General features: G+C 49.0%; 1 protein-coding gene across 1 annotated transcript in view; it reads left to right on the forward strand.

Moving 5' to 3' along the window:
* The window catches only part of LOC147624066 (lactoylglutathione lyase-like), a 113,831-nt gene extending 97,819 nt beyond the window's left edge, over positions 1–16,012 (forward strand). Inside the window, exon 9 of the mRNA XM_086820725.1 lies at positions 15,654–16,012. Within this exon, the coding sequence (XP_086676851.1) occupies positions 15,654–15,695 (42 nt within the window). The 3' untranslated portion in view covers positions 15,696–16,012. The remainder of the gene's footprint in view (positions 1–15,653) is intronic.
* Positions 16,013–16,876: the final 864 nt, after the last annotated feature.

Consider the following 16,876-nt stretch of genomic DNA (forward strand, 5'->3'; position numbering starts at 1 on the left):
CGGAACTGGAGGCGGCTCTTCAGGCACTTCCTCGGGGCAAATGCCCAGGAGAGGACGGTCTCTCAGTGGCTTTCTTCCAGAGGTACTGGGGTCTCTTACATAGGGGTTTCAGATTGGCATTCCAGGAGATTATGGAGTTGGGAGACATGCCGGACAGCATGGCAGAGGGGTTGATTCACTTGATCCCCAAAGAGGGAGGAGACAGACTGGAGATTAGACAGTGGAGACCGATCACCTTGCTAGGCACGGCCTACAAGGTCCTAGCTAAGGCGATCAGCAGGCGGCTTCAGCCTCACCTTCCGGATATCATCCACTCCACGCAGACAGGCTTCATCCAGGATAGGAGCATCCTGGATAACATCTTCTCTTTCTGGGAGGCTACGGCTTTGGCTAGATTTCGGCAGGAGGATCTGGCAGTGCTCCTTCTCGACTTCGAGAAGGCATATGATTGGGTGGACTGGGCCTTCTTGGAAGGCACTATGGAGAGGATGGGCTTCCCCCCTCAGTGGATCCGTGGGGTCTCTGCACTCTACTCATCGGCTCATAGCCAGGTGCTGATACAGGGCGTGCGCGGAGAGAGGTTCCAGCTCTCGCGCTCGGTGCGGCAGGGGTGCCCCTTGGCGCCCTTTCTTTTTCTTTTTGTGGCGGAGGCCATGAGCACCTTTTTGACGGCACAGGATACAGGTTTGCGGGGCCTCCAGCTCCCCATCCGCACCTCGGAGGAGCTCCTAGACTCGGAGTTTGCGGATGACACTGCTATCTATCTTCAGGGAGGAGAGGAGAACCTCCGTCGCTTCGCCTCCGCCATGGACAGGTTTTGCAGAGCTTCGGGCGCTTTGATCAACTGGCACAAGTCGTGTGGGTTGTGGGTCAGTTCTATGCCCCCCCCGACTCGGAGGCCAGTTGATGGTTTTCAGTGGCTGCCCCCCGGCACTACAGTGCGCTATTTGGGATGCTATGTGGGCATTGACATATCTCCGGAGCAGTAGATAGCCCCCCTTCTTCTGAGCATTCGGAAGAAGCTTCTGTATTGGAGTACCGCTCGTTTATCTCTGGCTGGCCGAGTGGTTGTGGCCAACCAGGTTCTGCTTGCTACCATGTGGTACATCACTTCTTGCTGGGCCTTCTCTCGGGCATGCATTGGCCAGGTGCAGAGGCTCATCAGGAACTTTCTTTGGTCCGGTGGCGACGGGCGGCCCGCCAGGGCCAAGGTGGCATGGGCTGTGATCACTCAGCCGAGGGAGAGAGGCGGCCTGGGCATTGTTGATCCTATTTGCCAAAGCCGAGCTTTGCTTGGCAAGTTGGTGGTTCGTGGCCTCCTACCAGGCGCTGAGCCGTGGAAGGAGTTTCTTATTTCCAGGATTCTCAGCAGCACTCCTTCTCTTAGCGGCCCCTGGACCCCCAGCATCAGGTGGATCTTTACAGAGCAGCGATCCAGAGGAGTGGGCCTTGGCTTCGAGGAGCGTTTTGCAGCTAGCCTTCTGAGGGCCTGGGCGCATCTGAGGCCGTCACTCTTCCAGACTCCCCCGGGCACCGATGAGGAGCGCCTGAGGCAGCCACTGATCTGGAACCCCTTGATCCGACTTCCCAGTGGTCATATGGTTGGATTGCGGTCTCACGTGTCGTGGGGCCCGTTGAGCTCCGGCCCAACCCAGTCCCTAGACGACTGGATATGTTTTCAGCAGCTGCCTCTAGAGGCTCAGGAGAGGAGACTCAGCGGGATGAGGGGCAGAGAGTTGATGAGACAGGACATTGAGGCGGCCATCCCCCGGGAGTGGCGGACCCCAGTACAGGACCCTCCACCTCCACAGTGGATGGGCGTCTTTACTCGGCATGAGATCCTTCTAGCGGTCTGCGGCACAGCAGAGAGAGTCGCTCCAATCACTTTCGAGGTGGGAGAGGGTGGCCAGCTTCAGAGGACACCACTAGATTTGGATGAGCTCCAGGGTTGTATTTTTCAGAGGGTGCGGGTGGTCGGCTTTCATCAGAGACAGTGGCATGTAGACCCCTCACCGGCCTCGATAGTAGGGGAGGACTGTTCTTGGAGATTATGGGCTTGGGACAGCAGGCCTCTTATTCGCCTTCAGTGGGATCCAAGTGAGTGGTTTTGGCGGGATCCCTACTCGGCCCCTACCATCCCAGGCATCCCCTTTTTTCAGTACACAGCGAGGCTGGGGCGGCGGATTCAGAGGCACAGGATAGCGGGCACCCCGGCGGCGGCGACAGGGGCTCTCCCTTGCCTTTCTTAGGGACTTCTGGCAGCGCCTTTGGGCCAGCTTCCGGCCCCGGAAGGTGACGTTTTTTCTCTGGCTTACAGCGCATAGAGGACTGGCTGTGGGGGCCTGGCTAGCTTTTGGCAGACACCCAGCGTCCTGCCCTCGGTGCGGCCATGCACAGGAGTCGCAGCGGCATTGCTTATGGGATTGCCCACAGGCACAGCAGGTCTGGCAGCGCGCTCTCAGGATGGTTTTTGCAGGCTCGCCAGGTGAGATGATGGTGACGTGGGGTGCGGTGGCTTGGGCCACGGACAGCGGCCCGGCCCTTGGATATGAGGACGTCCCTGGCAGTGCGACCATCCAGGTCTCTGACAGGGCGATGGCGGTGGTTCCGACGCCAGACTTCTCTTCGGCAGTCTCCCAGGAGGGGGACGAGCACAGATGGGAGATGATCAGCAGCATGACGGCTTGGCACATATGGAGAGCCCGATGCAGGGAGGCCATTGATCGCCAGGCGACTCCACCAGCGGAGGTCATACAGGCCCTCTGGGTGGACATCATTCACACCTTGAGAGGACACTGGGGGGAAACTTCAGGGCGACTCGGATCGCATGAGAGGTCACCGCAAGGCTTTCCTCCGCACTTGGCAGCCTGGCCCTTTCCTCATCGCGAGGGGCGAGGATGTCACTTGGCACTATAGGCCTCCAGTTTGGCTCTTCTCACCTCCCACATGTACTACTAGGTAGCCCCCCCCCAGAGAGCGGCCAGCCACCACGGGGGTGGAGCTTAGGTGTTCACTGTGTGTTTTTTATCCCTCCTTATGAGGTGAGCTTTGTAGCCTTATGGCGTTTTCTCATTAACTAATAGAAGGATCGTTTTTCCGGAAAAAAAAAAGCATGATCAACACTACCCTGCATATCGGGAACTGCATGCACAGACGGCTTATCCTCTTGCATCTTGCTTACGTTTGGGGCATTGCCGAAACATATGCTCTTTGCTTCCACATGCAAAACATTTCCCGTCTTTCGCATATTGCTCCATTTGCTCAGGAGTCAAGCCAAATCTGTTCTTCTTGAGCTTTCTGGCATGAGGCTCATGGTCCTCTCTTTTTCTTATCCCCTTATCCAACGGGGCAGCCCTATCTGCATGGGTTCCATGGGCCATCATGGAAGTTTCATGAAGCACGGTGGCATGTGCTCCTCGAACCAGAGAATCAGATGCATGTGACCTTCCTGCATAAGGCAATGTCTCTCCATGACAACTCAGTAGGCAAGGCTCTTCTAGTGGCAAACTTGTCACCCCTTCCATGGGATACATGCCTTGAATACATGTGACCATCATGCCCTCCATGAGCACTAGCATACATATGCCTGTCAGCCTTTGTGCCTTGTGGAGAAGTTTCATGACGAGAGGTGACTGTCACCTCTTCCCTTTGCATAAATGACCTCAACCTTTGAGATGCGGGATCTCCATGCTTCAAGCGAGGTGGATTTCTGAATTTCAGCTCTCCATCTTCCCCCTCTTTGATGTCACCTTTGCGGAGGAGGTAGGAAAGTGCCAACTCCCTTGGCTTCTTGCCCACTTCCCGTGCCATGGACTAAAAAGTCACGTCTACCATTCCCATCAGGTTCTTCTTCTTGCATGACTGTCTTTCCTTGAGACAGTTGTCCCCTTGAATCACTATCATTCACCCTTTCAAGGGGCTTGTGCCTTCCTCGTAGAGCATCAGAACCACGCGAGGCACTTGATGGGCCCCTCGAATTAGGCACTTCCAAAGGGTTGCCTTGGCTGTCCATTGTGTTACGTGCGTTGGAAGCGGGGTGTCCAATACACAGGTTCGTTTCCCCACTAAGAAGAGGGAAACAACCGTGCTCTGATACCAATGAAACCGATCCCGTCAAGTGGGAATAGACTCCGTTGGACACCCACACGCGTAATAGCACAACTTAATATCACAATTTGAAATGGACAACTTAATTATAACTTGAAATTGAAATGTTGAAAGATGGATACCAGCACTGGGGCCGGAACGGGCCGACCCCCCCCCGCAACCGCCGGCTAAGGAGCACAGCCACCAGTCTGAAGAAGAGAAGTGGCGCAGCCTAAAGAGGCGTGGAAGAGTAGCCATTATACAGAGGAGGCAGCCTGATGTGGGAGGCGCTGCCAGCTGAAGGTGGAGCGCAGCCTGCAAGAGCCTGCAGGAGGTGAAACGTAACCTGCTGGAGATGGAGAAGGAGCCGCCGCCTGTATGCAGAGCACAGCCGCCGGGGGATTTGAGATAGCCGCCTGGCTGCAGCCGCCTCTCGGGTGGCTCAGTCGTCTCTGCAGGACAGAAGCAGCCCGCTGAAGTTGGTCACACAGCCACCTGCAAAGGGAAGGCAGCGTAGCCTTGTTATGAAGGTGGAGCAGGTACAGTCGTCTGTGGTGCAGCCGCCTGATGGATAGGAGGCGCCTGGCTGCAACTTGCGCCGCCTGTAGTGCAAAGAGAACAACCGCCCGCTGGAGGACTAGCGCAGCCACCTGCACAGCAAGTACAGCCGCCAGCAGAGGTGGTGGAGATGGCGCAGTAGATGGTCGCCGACTGTATGCAGAGTAGAAGAAGCAGGAGCCGCTTGGCTGCAGAGCCGTCGGCTGTAGAAGCGTAGCCTGAGGAGATGGAGTCGATCGCCGGTTCTGTCCCCTTACGAGAGAGGTGGTGGCTCTCTTTTGTAGAAATTGGAGTAGAGTTACACGATTAGAGCTGGCTGGCTCCCCACGTTTGCATGTGGGCGGCTAGCTTCATGGTGTGGTGTGGGTAGGTGGTCATGCACCCACCCCCCCACACACAAAGGGTTAACTGAGGCTCCCCACCTTGGCCCATATGTGGGTGCCCATAGTGGGTGCCCACTTTTTAAGTGAATGTGAACATACAACCTTATAAAACAAAAGGTTAGAATTAAACTATTAAACCAACAAGTGCAATACACTTACCACCTGTTCACATGCAACAAAACTTGTCAGAAGACAGAGCAAATTTCACGACTCACTGGCAGGCGCCCCCGCTCAGTAAGTGACACGTCAAGCAGGCAAACACATTAAACAGTTTCAAACATGCAGAACATGAGTGCATGTGCAAATAGTATCATGGACATATCTCCCGTTCATGGAACAAGTACAAAACATTTGTCAGCACAAAAATGGCACGACATAAAACATAAATCCTGGTCTTCCTATGGAGTGACGATCCCATAGGTAAAACATAGTTCCAGGCACGAGTCTCCCTATGGAGTGACAGTCCCATAGGCAAGACACGGCACAAATACTGGCCCTTCCATGGCGTGACAATCCCATGGATAGAACACAGTCCAGGTCATACACGGGTGGCAACAGTCTGGCTTCCGTCCATATGACACCATCCTGCTAACACACGGGTGGCACCAGTCTGGCTCCCGTCCATGTCAAGCAAAAATACTGGCCTCTTCACATGAGACACCGGCCTGGCCTCAAGTGAACTAGACACAAAACTAGAGATGGACCAAATGGTCGGCCAATTGGTGACATGTGCCTCCACGTACATGCCCGGAAATGCTTGGTGGATTGGTGTTCCATTGGGTCTGGTACCTCGTGTACTTGCTTGGAGCACGTCTATTTTAGTATAGTCGCATGAACGGGGATTGTCCATACCAATGCTGCATTGCATAGCATCTTTATGTGCTTTCTTGCAATTGAAATTGCATGTTGTTTTCATGCTTGCTTGACCAATGTGTAGTTCCGGGTAAGGGGACACCCGCCCGCAAACCGTGCGTGTGAAACTGTCTGCTGACATGGTTACGTGGCATGTGACAGGTTGTAAGTATTGGTCATAAACCTAGCTTTAGGAGTTAGCACTAATTTATAAGTGAGTGTGTACACACTTCATTAAGTTTTGGGCGACCAAAACTCACTTATAAATTATGACCAGCCCGGTGTTCACACACACTGATGTCCCGAGGTGGACATAACCCAATGTCCACCGCCCAGACCTTATCCCCTTTGTACAAAGGTAGTAACCAGCCATGTGTCCACTCTAGCTTGCTCCACAAAGCACCTGCCTGCCACCTACACTGGACAACTCACCACCTCTCTCCTCCTCCTCTCTCTAGAGATTGGCGCCTCCTTCATGAGGACTGTTGGGCTGCATTTTCTGCACATTCTCCTTCCCAACTCCATTTCCAAGCTTGCTAAGGTGATTTTCAAGCTTCCAAGAGTGATTCCGAATGCTAATCACTCTCCTACACACTCCCAATGACTGAAATTCAGCAAAACAGTTTTCTTTATTGCTGTAATTTCTGGTCTTTTTACTGAAAACCCTAATTTCAGCCCTCCTTTCTCAAGCTGAACCATAGGGGAAGCTTTCCCAAGGTTCCCTTCATTCTCTTGAAGACCTTTGTCGTGAAGAAAGGCGACAAATCGAAGATCTCAACACTCCAAGGACTTCCATCGCGAAGCTGTCATCAACTCTACTTGCTATTGGTAAGCTTTTACGCTTAAATATGGAAGCAAGTAGCAGGAGAGAGTAACGGGATTACAAGATCACATACCCTGTGTAGTGTTCTCTTGTCCTACGTGCTCTCTTGCAGATTGTTGCTACCATGTGTTGGTGGAACAATATAGAGTAGATGGTAGGGAACATGGGCACTTGAGAGGGTAGTGTGGATTGCAAGTCTACAATGACAACCACTTGTTTGCAATACTGTATTCATATGCGTTGGTATGGAAATCTAGTCAGAAATGCCCATGACACTATGTACTTGATTCTCCCAAGATCAATATACTTTATTTGAGGGAGGGGTCGGCCATTCCGGCTCATTGTGTGTCTCTTGTCAATTAAGTAATTTACTTCTTGTATTTGAGCAAGTGTCCATCAAATCTTAGTGTATTTAAGTGTATTGATTAGCATTGTGTTTAACCAAGTTTCAGATGTTGCTGAGAGGTATCCATCAGAGAGGAAGGCTGCTGGGGAAGGCTTGACGAAGCGAGCGTGGGGTCAACGTGCCCCACTGGGCACTAAGGGCCAGAGGAGAAGTTGCGACGAGGAATCGGCCGCCACATCCCCCCGGGGGGGGGGGGGGGGGGGGGGGAACCTCTCCGTGACTGGATGGGGCCCACCGTTTGCGGGCGGGTGATGTGATAAGTGTTCGAATGGTTCTTTGATAGAACCGAATCCTCCTGCATGCTGCCAACCTGGCGCACATGGCGACGATGCTCAGCTCTGGTGCTTGGCCGGTGATCAGGGCGGGGGCCAACCGTCTGCTACTCTCTGGCTAATGGGTCATCCGAGGTTGGAACCTGGTGCTCTGCGGCTTGGGAACTTGCTCCTCCCTCGGTCCCCTTATGAGGATCTGAGCGGGAAGGAGAGGGAACCACCAGGGGCAGTCACCTAGTCTGACGTCGAGGGAAAACTCTGGCCAGGTGACCCATCTGTCTGCAAATAAAGCATTGGCCTGGAAGGCCGGAATACTCCACTCGCTGCATAATGGGGTCGCCCCGAAGACTGGGAATAGATATCATGTGAGGCACATACTCCGGCGAGGCAACACAGATGCAGAGAGATGGAATCCTGGTTGCTCGTGCGAGGGCCGAAGCGACTGTGGGGGGGATTCCATCACTCTCCCGATGGCACCACCAATCACCAGGAGAAGATATTCCTTCCTGAGGCCTAGAAAGCAAATTGTCACAGGAAAGCCTGAAACTCCAGCTAATGGGTCAGATGCTGGGTCGAATTCATGTTGCCACCGTGCAAAGAAGGCTTGGGCCGTATGCAGTGCAATGGGGCTCAGCTACATGACAAGATTAGACGCCGCTGGTGAGTTGAACTCAACCTGGTAGTAACCGCACCCCAAAGGATGAATATCTGCGATCTTCGCTAGGGCACCTAGGTCTCTAGGGATGCGACAGTCATAGCGAGAAGCTGGAGGTCCGCTTTGGAAAATGAGAGCTTGACTTTAGACCTTCTATTTATTGCCTATGACCTGATCCTAGAGGGGTATTAGATGATATGTATAAATGAGAGCTTGGCTATTTATAGGCAGAAGAGAAAAATTCGTAATCCAGTTGATTTTTCCTTTTCAATCCACAACTTTGTCGAAAAAGCCATATTTTGTGTCCAAACTATGTCCAAAATATATGGGTGTATGTCTTGGGCACTTCGGGACCCAATTGGGCTGCAAAATCAGCTCTAAATTTGCCAGTAAATCTCCTCTAAAATGTTGTCGAATCTGGGATTAATGATGAGGTTATCCATGTCCACGGTTGTGTATGCAACACTTTCAGAGTCCGTGTGTGTACCCATTGGGTACGTGTACCCACTTGTGTTTGTGTGAACAGCCCCTAAATGGACTAAGTGTGTTAGTGTGTGAACCTGTGTCACTTGACCATAGTTGGCATGGTACGAAAATACGATACTGTACGGGAATTTTTGGTACGATATGAAATTTTCGGATACCGTACGATAAAATACGGTTTTTTTTCTTTTACACTTACAACCTATGGAGCTTCAAGCTTGAATGTGAGGGAAGGTTGGGAGGAGAGATGTCTACAGTGCTTCAGGAACCAGAACATGGATATGTGTCTCTCCCAGTTGGATCTCCCGATTGTCTCCAAAAAAGAACCTGGATGGGTAATGTAATACCAAAGGTCTCCTAGTGTAGCGTGTAAGACTAAGGGACCATCCTTGCACAAATACGAGCAGTGCATCTAAGATCAAAATGGCCATGTCCAAATGTTCTCCCTCGTACATAACTTGAGAATCTAACTGTCTAGCCTACCTATACCAGGGATCTCCAAGTGATGTAGCAAGATTCTCTCATCTTACCAATCAAGTGTACACTACCAGTCTACCGTGCAGATTCTTTAGGTCTCTCAACAACTCCATATGGAATACTGAGTGGACACGAAAGTTGCGAAGTATTGCGGGCATTTGGGATCTTCGTTAAGCAGGGTTTCTAAATTTTTTTTAAGCATCTGAAAAAAAAAATTCAAAGTTTTTTTTTTTTTGGGGGGGTGGGGGAAAAAAAACCTCGTACCGTACGAATGGGTTCATACCGGTAGGAGAAACAACTATGGGTGTGACCTTCGCTGCCGCCCCTCTGTGCGCAGTAATGTAGAATGCCCCTATCTCGGACCAATGTTTGAACCCTCAACCAGAAGCCACCCCCATCGTGCATCAGGCCGGCTCCCGTGTCCTTGACCACAGCTTGAGTTGAGTGACTGTGACAATGGTGCTCCCTCTTGAAGACAGAGTGAACAAGATCGAAGAACAGGTTCAAAAGGCCCTTTCAGACCAAAAGAAATTGATAGACAGGACATTGAACTAGCATCAAAAGGAGATTCATGCTGTCATGGAAGCCTGGAAGGACGCATGCCTGGCTGCATGCATGGAGAAATGTTTGGAATTATGCAAGGAAGAGATGCACAAGTATGGCGAAGAGGAAGGAGAGCTAGCCACACAAGAAGCTCTTGCTCTAGAGATTGCCTAGTTGCGAGACGCCAATGCCAAACTTGAGGCGGAACCAGATGGCCGTAGTTAGACAGCCTTACATCTTTTCCGCATGGGGGAGGCAGTAGTATGGTGGATTACCTCATGAGATCTCCCGCTCTTATACCACACATCTCAGACTTCACCATCCCTCCTCCCCCCATACTAGCTGACCACACATTACTTTCTTTCACGATCTCATGCCCCATCTTACCGCCCACACCCACACCCCCTGTCACCACCTTCACCCGGATTCATTTCCATCATGATATTGACCACATCTATGAGGACCACCTCTCCCGCGACATTTCAGCTCTTGACTTATCCCTCCCTATGTCCACTATCACATCCCAACTTTCCTCCATCATCCATGATTCCGCCCACGCCAGCTTCCCTTACACCACATGCTCCACAGCAAGTTTGCCAGTGGGATCCCAACCCCAGAATGGATGGTATGATGAAGAGTGCAAAACCACCAGGCTTCACCTCTTACGTGAGAGGGAACATGGGCTGATTTCAGCACATAAGATGCAACGCATCTTCCGTACATTCACTTGCCGAAAGAAACCGGCATTTCTCGCCAGATGAGAACAAGAGTTATACCAGCTCTTTTTGAGCGAGGACAACTCAGAAGCTTGGGGCATTCTGGAAGAAAAAAGATCACCTACACCTATCACAGATCCTAGCCTTTGGGAAGCCTATGCATGACAGCTGTATGATGTGCCAAACCAGCCTATACCACAAATGTCACACATCCCTAGGCCTACATCATCTTATCTCTTTGATTCCCCCAATGTCACTAGGGCTCTTAAAAAATTGCATAATGGGAGAGCAAAAGATCTTGAGGATCTACGCGTAGAACATTTTGCCCACGGGCACCCTGTATTGGCTCCCATTCTTGCCAGTCTTTTTAACAGAGCACACTATGAAGGCTTCCCACCCTCCTGGACTACCAACACCATTGTCCCCATCCACAAAGTAGGAGATCCCACGAACCTAGGTAACTACAGGACTATCATGATTGGTCACACAATGGCCAAAATCTATGTGGCAGTACTAGAGGACATGATGAGCTCTATGGTAGAGAGGATGGGAAAGAGAGCATTAGGCCAAGCAAGCTTCAGGAGAAACTTCTCCACGCTGGACCATATCTTTACTTTACGAGCTATCATAGAGGAGGCGAGGTCCTCAAAGAGACATGTGTATTGCTGCTTTGTGGATTTCCACAAAGCCTTTGACTCTGTCTCTCGATCTCCTCTGATAGGACACTTGCAAGAGCTCCAATTCTCACATGAGATGATATGGGGTGTGATGGCACTATATGAGGCAGTACTCGGCTGAGTACGTGCACCCGGTGGGACCTCGGGAGATATATGTAGCACTATTGGGGTTAAGCAGGGCTGCCCACTCTCACCTACACTCTTTGGCCTATACATTGTTGAGATCTCAGTATTTGTGGATAGTTTCGGAGGTAGAGGTTCACCATTGGCTCAGACATTAGTGCCCATATTGCTATATGCTGACGACATTGTCTTGATCTCAGATTCAGCCGAGGGTTTACAGAAACACTTAAATGCATTGGACAGATTTTGCAGGGGGAGACCTTACGGTCAATTTGGGCAAAACCAAGGGTATGGTCTTCAACACGTCTTATGTAGTCGCCTCACGATTTTCTTTCATATACAGAGATGCCCCAGTGGAGATTGTGCAGAAGTATGCGTATCTAGGAGTCACTTTTACATGCCCTTTGTTTTGCATGACCACAGTTGCCACTGACCGACTTGCGAGGGGGCACGCCTCCCTAGCCCGTATGGAGAGAGTGTTTCCAGGCACATTTCCAAGAACCCCGCACTAAGTACTGGCTCTTTGATACTCTAGTACGACCAGCGGCTATGTATGGTGCAGCCCTTTGGGGGCCAGGCCTAGGGAAGGATCACTGGAGGAGCATAGAGAGGCTACAGGTGATGTTGTCACGCATGATCAGGAGTAAGCCATCTGTACCACATGACATTCTACATGCAGAGTATGGGGTGGCCCCACTGGTTACAAATGCCCTTTTTCAGACTGTCACTTATATTCAGCATGTATACACGTTTGACAGAGATCTCCTCCCACGACTAGCACTAGAGTCCTCTATGCAATTATACGGCGAGAGGGAGAGGGAGAGGGAGAGGGAGAGGGAGCGATTGAGACGAGCTGGACTACCCTCCTCCTTAGCGACACGGCCACCACCATTACTGATACATGCATGGTACTCTGAGGTATTTGAGTGGTTTCATGCACATGGCATACAGATGGACCGTCTCCCCCCTTTTCAGTATAGCTTGGATTCACCAGACCTTGATCTCTCACGTCAGGAGATCAACTGGATCATCCGGTTAGATCTACTCGGGCTACACAGACACCAGACATGGGTGTCTCCGTCAGAGATTGGTAAGAAGTGTGAGTTCTACAAAGATCACTTCTTGAGACTCTCCGAGGATGGATTCTTTGAGATCCCGGGATATATAGAGATACACATGTCACATGCCATGCGTATCATGATCGGCCAGCTCAGGGTATCCTCCCACCGCCTCAGAGTAGAGAGTATGCATCATAGGAGCAGTAGAGGATGAGGCCCATTATATGCTCAGTTGCTTGGCTTACTATGAGATACGGGGAGATTCCACTGCCTCTTCCGAGAGGGATTTAGACCACTCACATGGGTGATACAATTTGAGGATCAGAGGTGCTTGGGCATGTACTTGATGGAGCTCAAATGACAGAAGGATGTAGTGTTGAGGCAACTGCTGAGAGACAGTCTTGGCTCCGACAGGACACCTCATAGAGAGCCATCACAAATTTCTTTGTGGTACATACATCCACATCGGAATCCACTGCCCACAACAGTTCCTGTACTACGACATTAGAGCCCACCACCCGTCCCCACGCTCCAGCTGTACGCCCCAGAGGAGTTCTTAGTGAGAGAGCTCGATCCATTCTGCAAGCCAGACGTCCCCGACCCAGTGCATCAGGACCCCCCACCACACAGAGACGGATTCGTGAGGTTCACCGATGACATGCCACTCTCCCATCACAGAGGCCTGACATTCACTCCACCATCAGATTGGTTCTAGCCGAGGCGGGTATCGTCATTAGCTGATCACAACATATCTTACTCTACACAGGATCATCTGCTGATCACATGTACTGTCAGATGTTTTCATTTTACTTTTTCTTTCAGTTTTCCATGGCACAGTATATCCATGGCACCATTGTATTACTTTTGGTCACATAGGCCCTTGGGGTCTTCTGTAGACGTTAATATAACTTTCTCTCTCTCTCTCTCTCTCTCTCTCTCTCTCTCTCTCTCTCTCTCTCTCTGTGCACACACCATGGAGATCTTTCAACACCCATAGCTGCTCATCACCTGTGTATTTTAGCTCTAGCTCCTTCAATTGGTATCATAGCTAGGGTTTTCCTTTTTGGGGTTCCAACTCCTTCATCACCTGTGCGCCACTCACCCTGGCCGACCACAGTCGCTTCTGACAACAGCTCCTTTTCGTCACCTGTGCGCCATTGCTTCCGTCACCATTTTGCTCACACACTTACCCTCCGCTGTAGTCCTTAGCCCCGCTTGCATTCAGGTGGTGCATCCACGATCGGCCATATCTCATCGTTTTTTAAACTAAGGCCTTACTAAAAAGGCCATGTTAGCAACAGCCAGACAGAGTTGCTGTTTCTTCATAGTTGCTGCCTCCAGTGTTAGTTGTGCGCAGCACCAGCGCCCAACACATTCATTGTATTGCCGGATTGTGCATCTCAGCCAACACCACATATATGCTGCAGCCCCCCTCAGTCAGCTTCAACCTGCAACCTGCAACAGTACAGGTCAAGGGGCTTTCTTATTTTTTTGATGAAAATGTCAAATTGAACCCTCTGCAAACCCTAAAAATTGGGGCTTTTGGACAAAATTAACTAATCAAAGCCTCATATGACACATTGAGATTCTTTTGGGTTTTGCCCCCTGGGCCTAAAATGAATGGCCAAGCATCAATAGCTCAGTCCCGGCACCACAAACGACATTTGTTCGGGGGGGGGGGGGGGGGATCTAATCTCCCATCAATATTTATGTTTTTGTGTGAGTCAATATCGGTCGTCTATCCGGGTTGTCCCTTGAAAAGATTTGTAACAAGTGTTCGTCATGTATGTCATTTTCATGTGTTTGTACCACCTTGTGTTATAAAAGGCTCCAGTACTTCAATTTATCCCTATTTAGGTCGAGGGGGTTGACTTTTTGAGAGACTGATGTAAGTGAAAGTCATGAGTGATCAAGCTGTTTTGGCACCTATTCCGTAGACCTGTAAGTCTCTGCGCGTCCATGCTTGTTAAGCCTATGAGCCATGCTTGTTGAGCGTCTGAGCCTTCTTCTGTGCCAAGCTCATTGGCCTTTGAACAACGCTTACTAGCCTGTGAGTCAAGGAACATGCCTTAGATGGAGCATTACAGTGCACTGTTGAGCCCAAAACATTCTCAAGTCACTCCATCATCGCTCCAAAGGGGGGTTTGTTGGGTATTTCAGAGTCTCTGTGTGCGTACCCATCGTGTACGTGTACCCACTTGTGTCTATGTGTGAACAGCCCCTAAATGGGCTAAGTGTGTTAGTGTGTGTGAACCTACCCTTAGTGTGGATAAGCGTGCCATGTGTCACTTGTCTAGTATGTGTGATTTCCTTGAGTCAAAAGATCGGGCTATTGAAGGTTGTCTCTGTGTGAACAGCCCCTAAATGGGTTAAGCGTGTTAGTGTGTGTGAACCCACCCTTAGGTGTGGATAAGATAAGTGTGCCATGTGTCACTTGTCTAGTATGTATGTGATTCCCTTGATTCAAAAGATCTAGCTATTGAAGGTCGTCTCAAATCACTGCACCACTGCTCCAAGGGGGGTTTGTTGGGTATTTCGGAGTCTCTATGTGTACCCATCATGTTCATGTACCCCTGTTTGTGTCTTTAGACTGAAAGAATGGAGGGCATCCCACGAGCATGCAGAGGGATAGACCTGTCCACACTCCCTTTCCCAAAGGAGGTGCAAAGCCACAAGGGTAAGGGATACTAGATAGACCTGTCCGAACTCCCTTTCCCAAAGGAAGTGAAGCCGTGTCCATTTTTGGGTGGTGAGGGTTCGGTAGTGGAACAAACATTGTGAGGGAAGCTGGCTAGGGTGGGCTCATGGAGAACAGAGGTAATCTGTGAGGTGATGGCTTGGATTGCTGACGAGAGGTCAAGGTGGTACAGGTGATGAGCATAAACCGAGTCATGATCATGATGGAAGTGGATGCGGATGATGGTGGAGATGGTGAAGCTCTGGAGAACAAAAGATATGGTATGTGTGATCAGCCCCAGCAGGTGGTGGTGGTATAGTGAATTCCTGGATGTGTTGCATAAGAGCTCGAGACTCCATCAAGTAATCCATGGTGCTCAACAATGAGCATAGACAGCTCTAGATGGGACAGCAAACACAACACTCTGGTTGTGCTGGACAATCTGAGGGAGGGCACACGACGTTGTGTGTGCACAAATGTATGGGCTGACAGGCCTGTCAAACTGGCCCCTAATGAGCAGCCTACTTTCCTGTCTCACATGCGCGAGCACAAGCACAGATTTCTCTTTTCTACATACTTGAGGTGCCTGATCTGCATAGCATGAAGTTGTGAATGGCAGGGTGATCAGATCTTGTTTTAAGCTGTTAAGACACCTCCTCAGTCTCATCGCTCTTGTACTTTTCCTTTTGCCTGCAGTATAAGCTATCTAATTGCTGTTTTGTGTCAGTTCATTTTGTACATGGTCTTCGATAGTGGCCCTAGATGTTTCCCAAGCTCTTTGTGTTTTTCACGAAAGTGCTATTGAATTTCTGTCTGTCTACACAATGCTGGTAAAATGTTATGGTTGGTTTTCTGTTTATGCAGGTTTTTGTAGACAATGCAGATTTTTTGAGAGAACTGGAGTAAGATTGTTGTGTGGGAATGGAAGGGGGGGTAATGTAGTCTTGCAAAGGTGTGTTAATTGTCTTCAACTTGGTGATGCCCTGCTGGTTGTCTTACAATGAGACACATCAAGCGCTGGTTCATTTCAGGATATCATGATGTAGGAGTTTAGTTATATGAGAGGAAAGATGGTTACTTGCTTGTATAGATATCATGATGTGGGAGTTTAGTTATATGAGAGGAAAGATGGTTACTTGCTTGTATATTTTCATAACATTCTGGAACTAGGAGAAAAAATTGCCTCAATGTCAATAATGAAAAGTTTCAAGACTTCTAAATGAAACTATTTTGTGGTAATATTTTGTAATTTGAATAGGAGCCATATGTCTCATGCATTCAGAGTTCAGATCATGTGTCATGTGTTCAAATTTTGCACTTGTAATCCTTAGTGGACGCACATGCACCATGTCTTTATCCATTTAAAAAATGAAGAGAAAGTTCACCATTTCTCATATTTTTGACTATAGTCCCTAAATGAATTTTTTCTTGTACTAACCCATCATATAGATAGGAAGCAATGCTGATTGTTTTGAATGAAAGTTTGCTTCCATGTGAGGGGTGTGCCAAGCGAAAGAAACTTGATTCAGCTCTTGTGGAAAATGGAAAGCTCAAATCTTGAGTGTTATGTTATAGATTTTCAAGTAAAATTTATGAGACATTTCTCAAACAATATCATATTCTCTTTAAAAATTCATCTTAGCTTTCAAAAGTTTTATCCACGGTTTTTAGTATTAAGGGGGAAAAAAATTATTGAAATGTAAATATTAACATCAAAGGTTTCTTTCGTAATTTAAAAATTTTAAAGTAATTTTGAAGTCCTAACATAAAAAATGTTTTTTTTTAAAATACAAAACTACTATAGTAGTCTTCTAAAATTATCGTAACTTGAAAATACTTTTAAAGGTGTTTAATATCTAAAAGAAAAAACAATGTGAGAAAATACTTTTAAATAAGGAGTTTAATAATGTACACTATTATAATATTTTAACAATTATTTTTAAAAAGTTCTATTATATGATATAATTTGGGCACAATCATCTTTTTATTCATGAAATGTATGAATTTATTGGAATAATTATTTTCTTGAATATTTTGATTGAATTAATGCAACATAGAGCACTACTTTACAGAATATTATTCAATAA

Source organism: Cibotium barometz, chromosome 26, assembly GCF_041138505.1.
Source record: "Cibotium barometz isolate CiBa-2024 chromosome 26, ASM4113850v1, whole genome shotgun sequence".
Taxonomy (NCBI): Eukaryota; Viridiplantae; Streptophyta; class Polypodiopsida; order Cyatheales; family Cibotiaceae; genus Cibotium; species Cibotium barometz.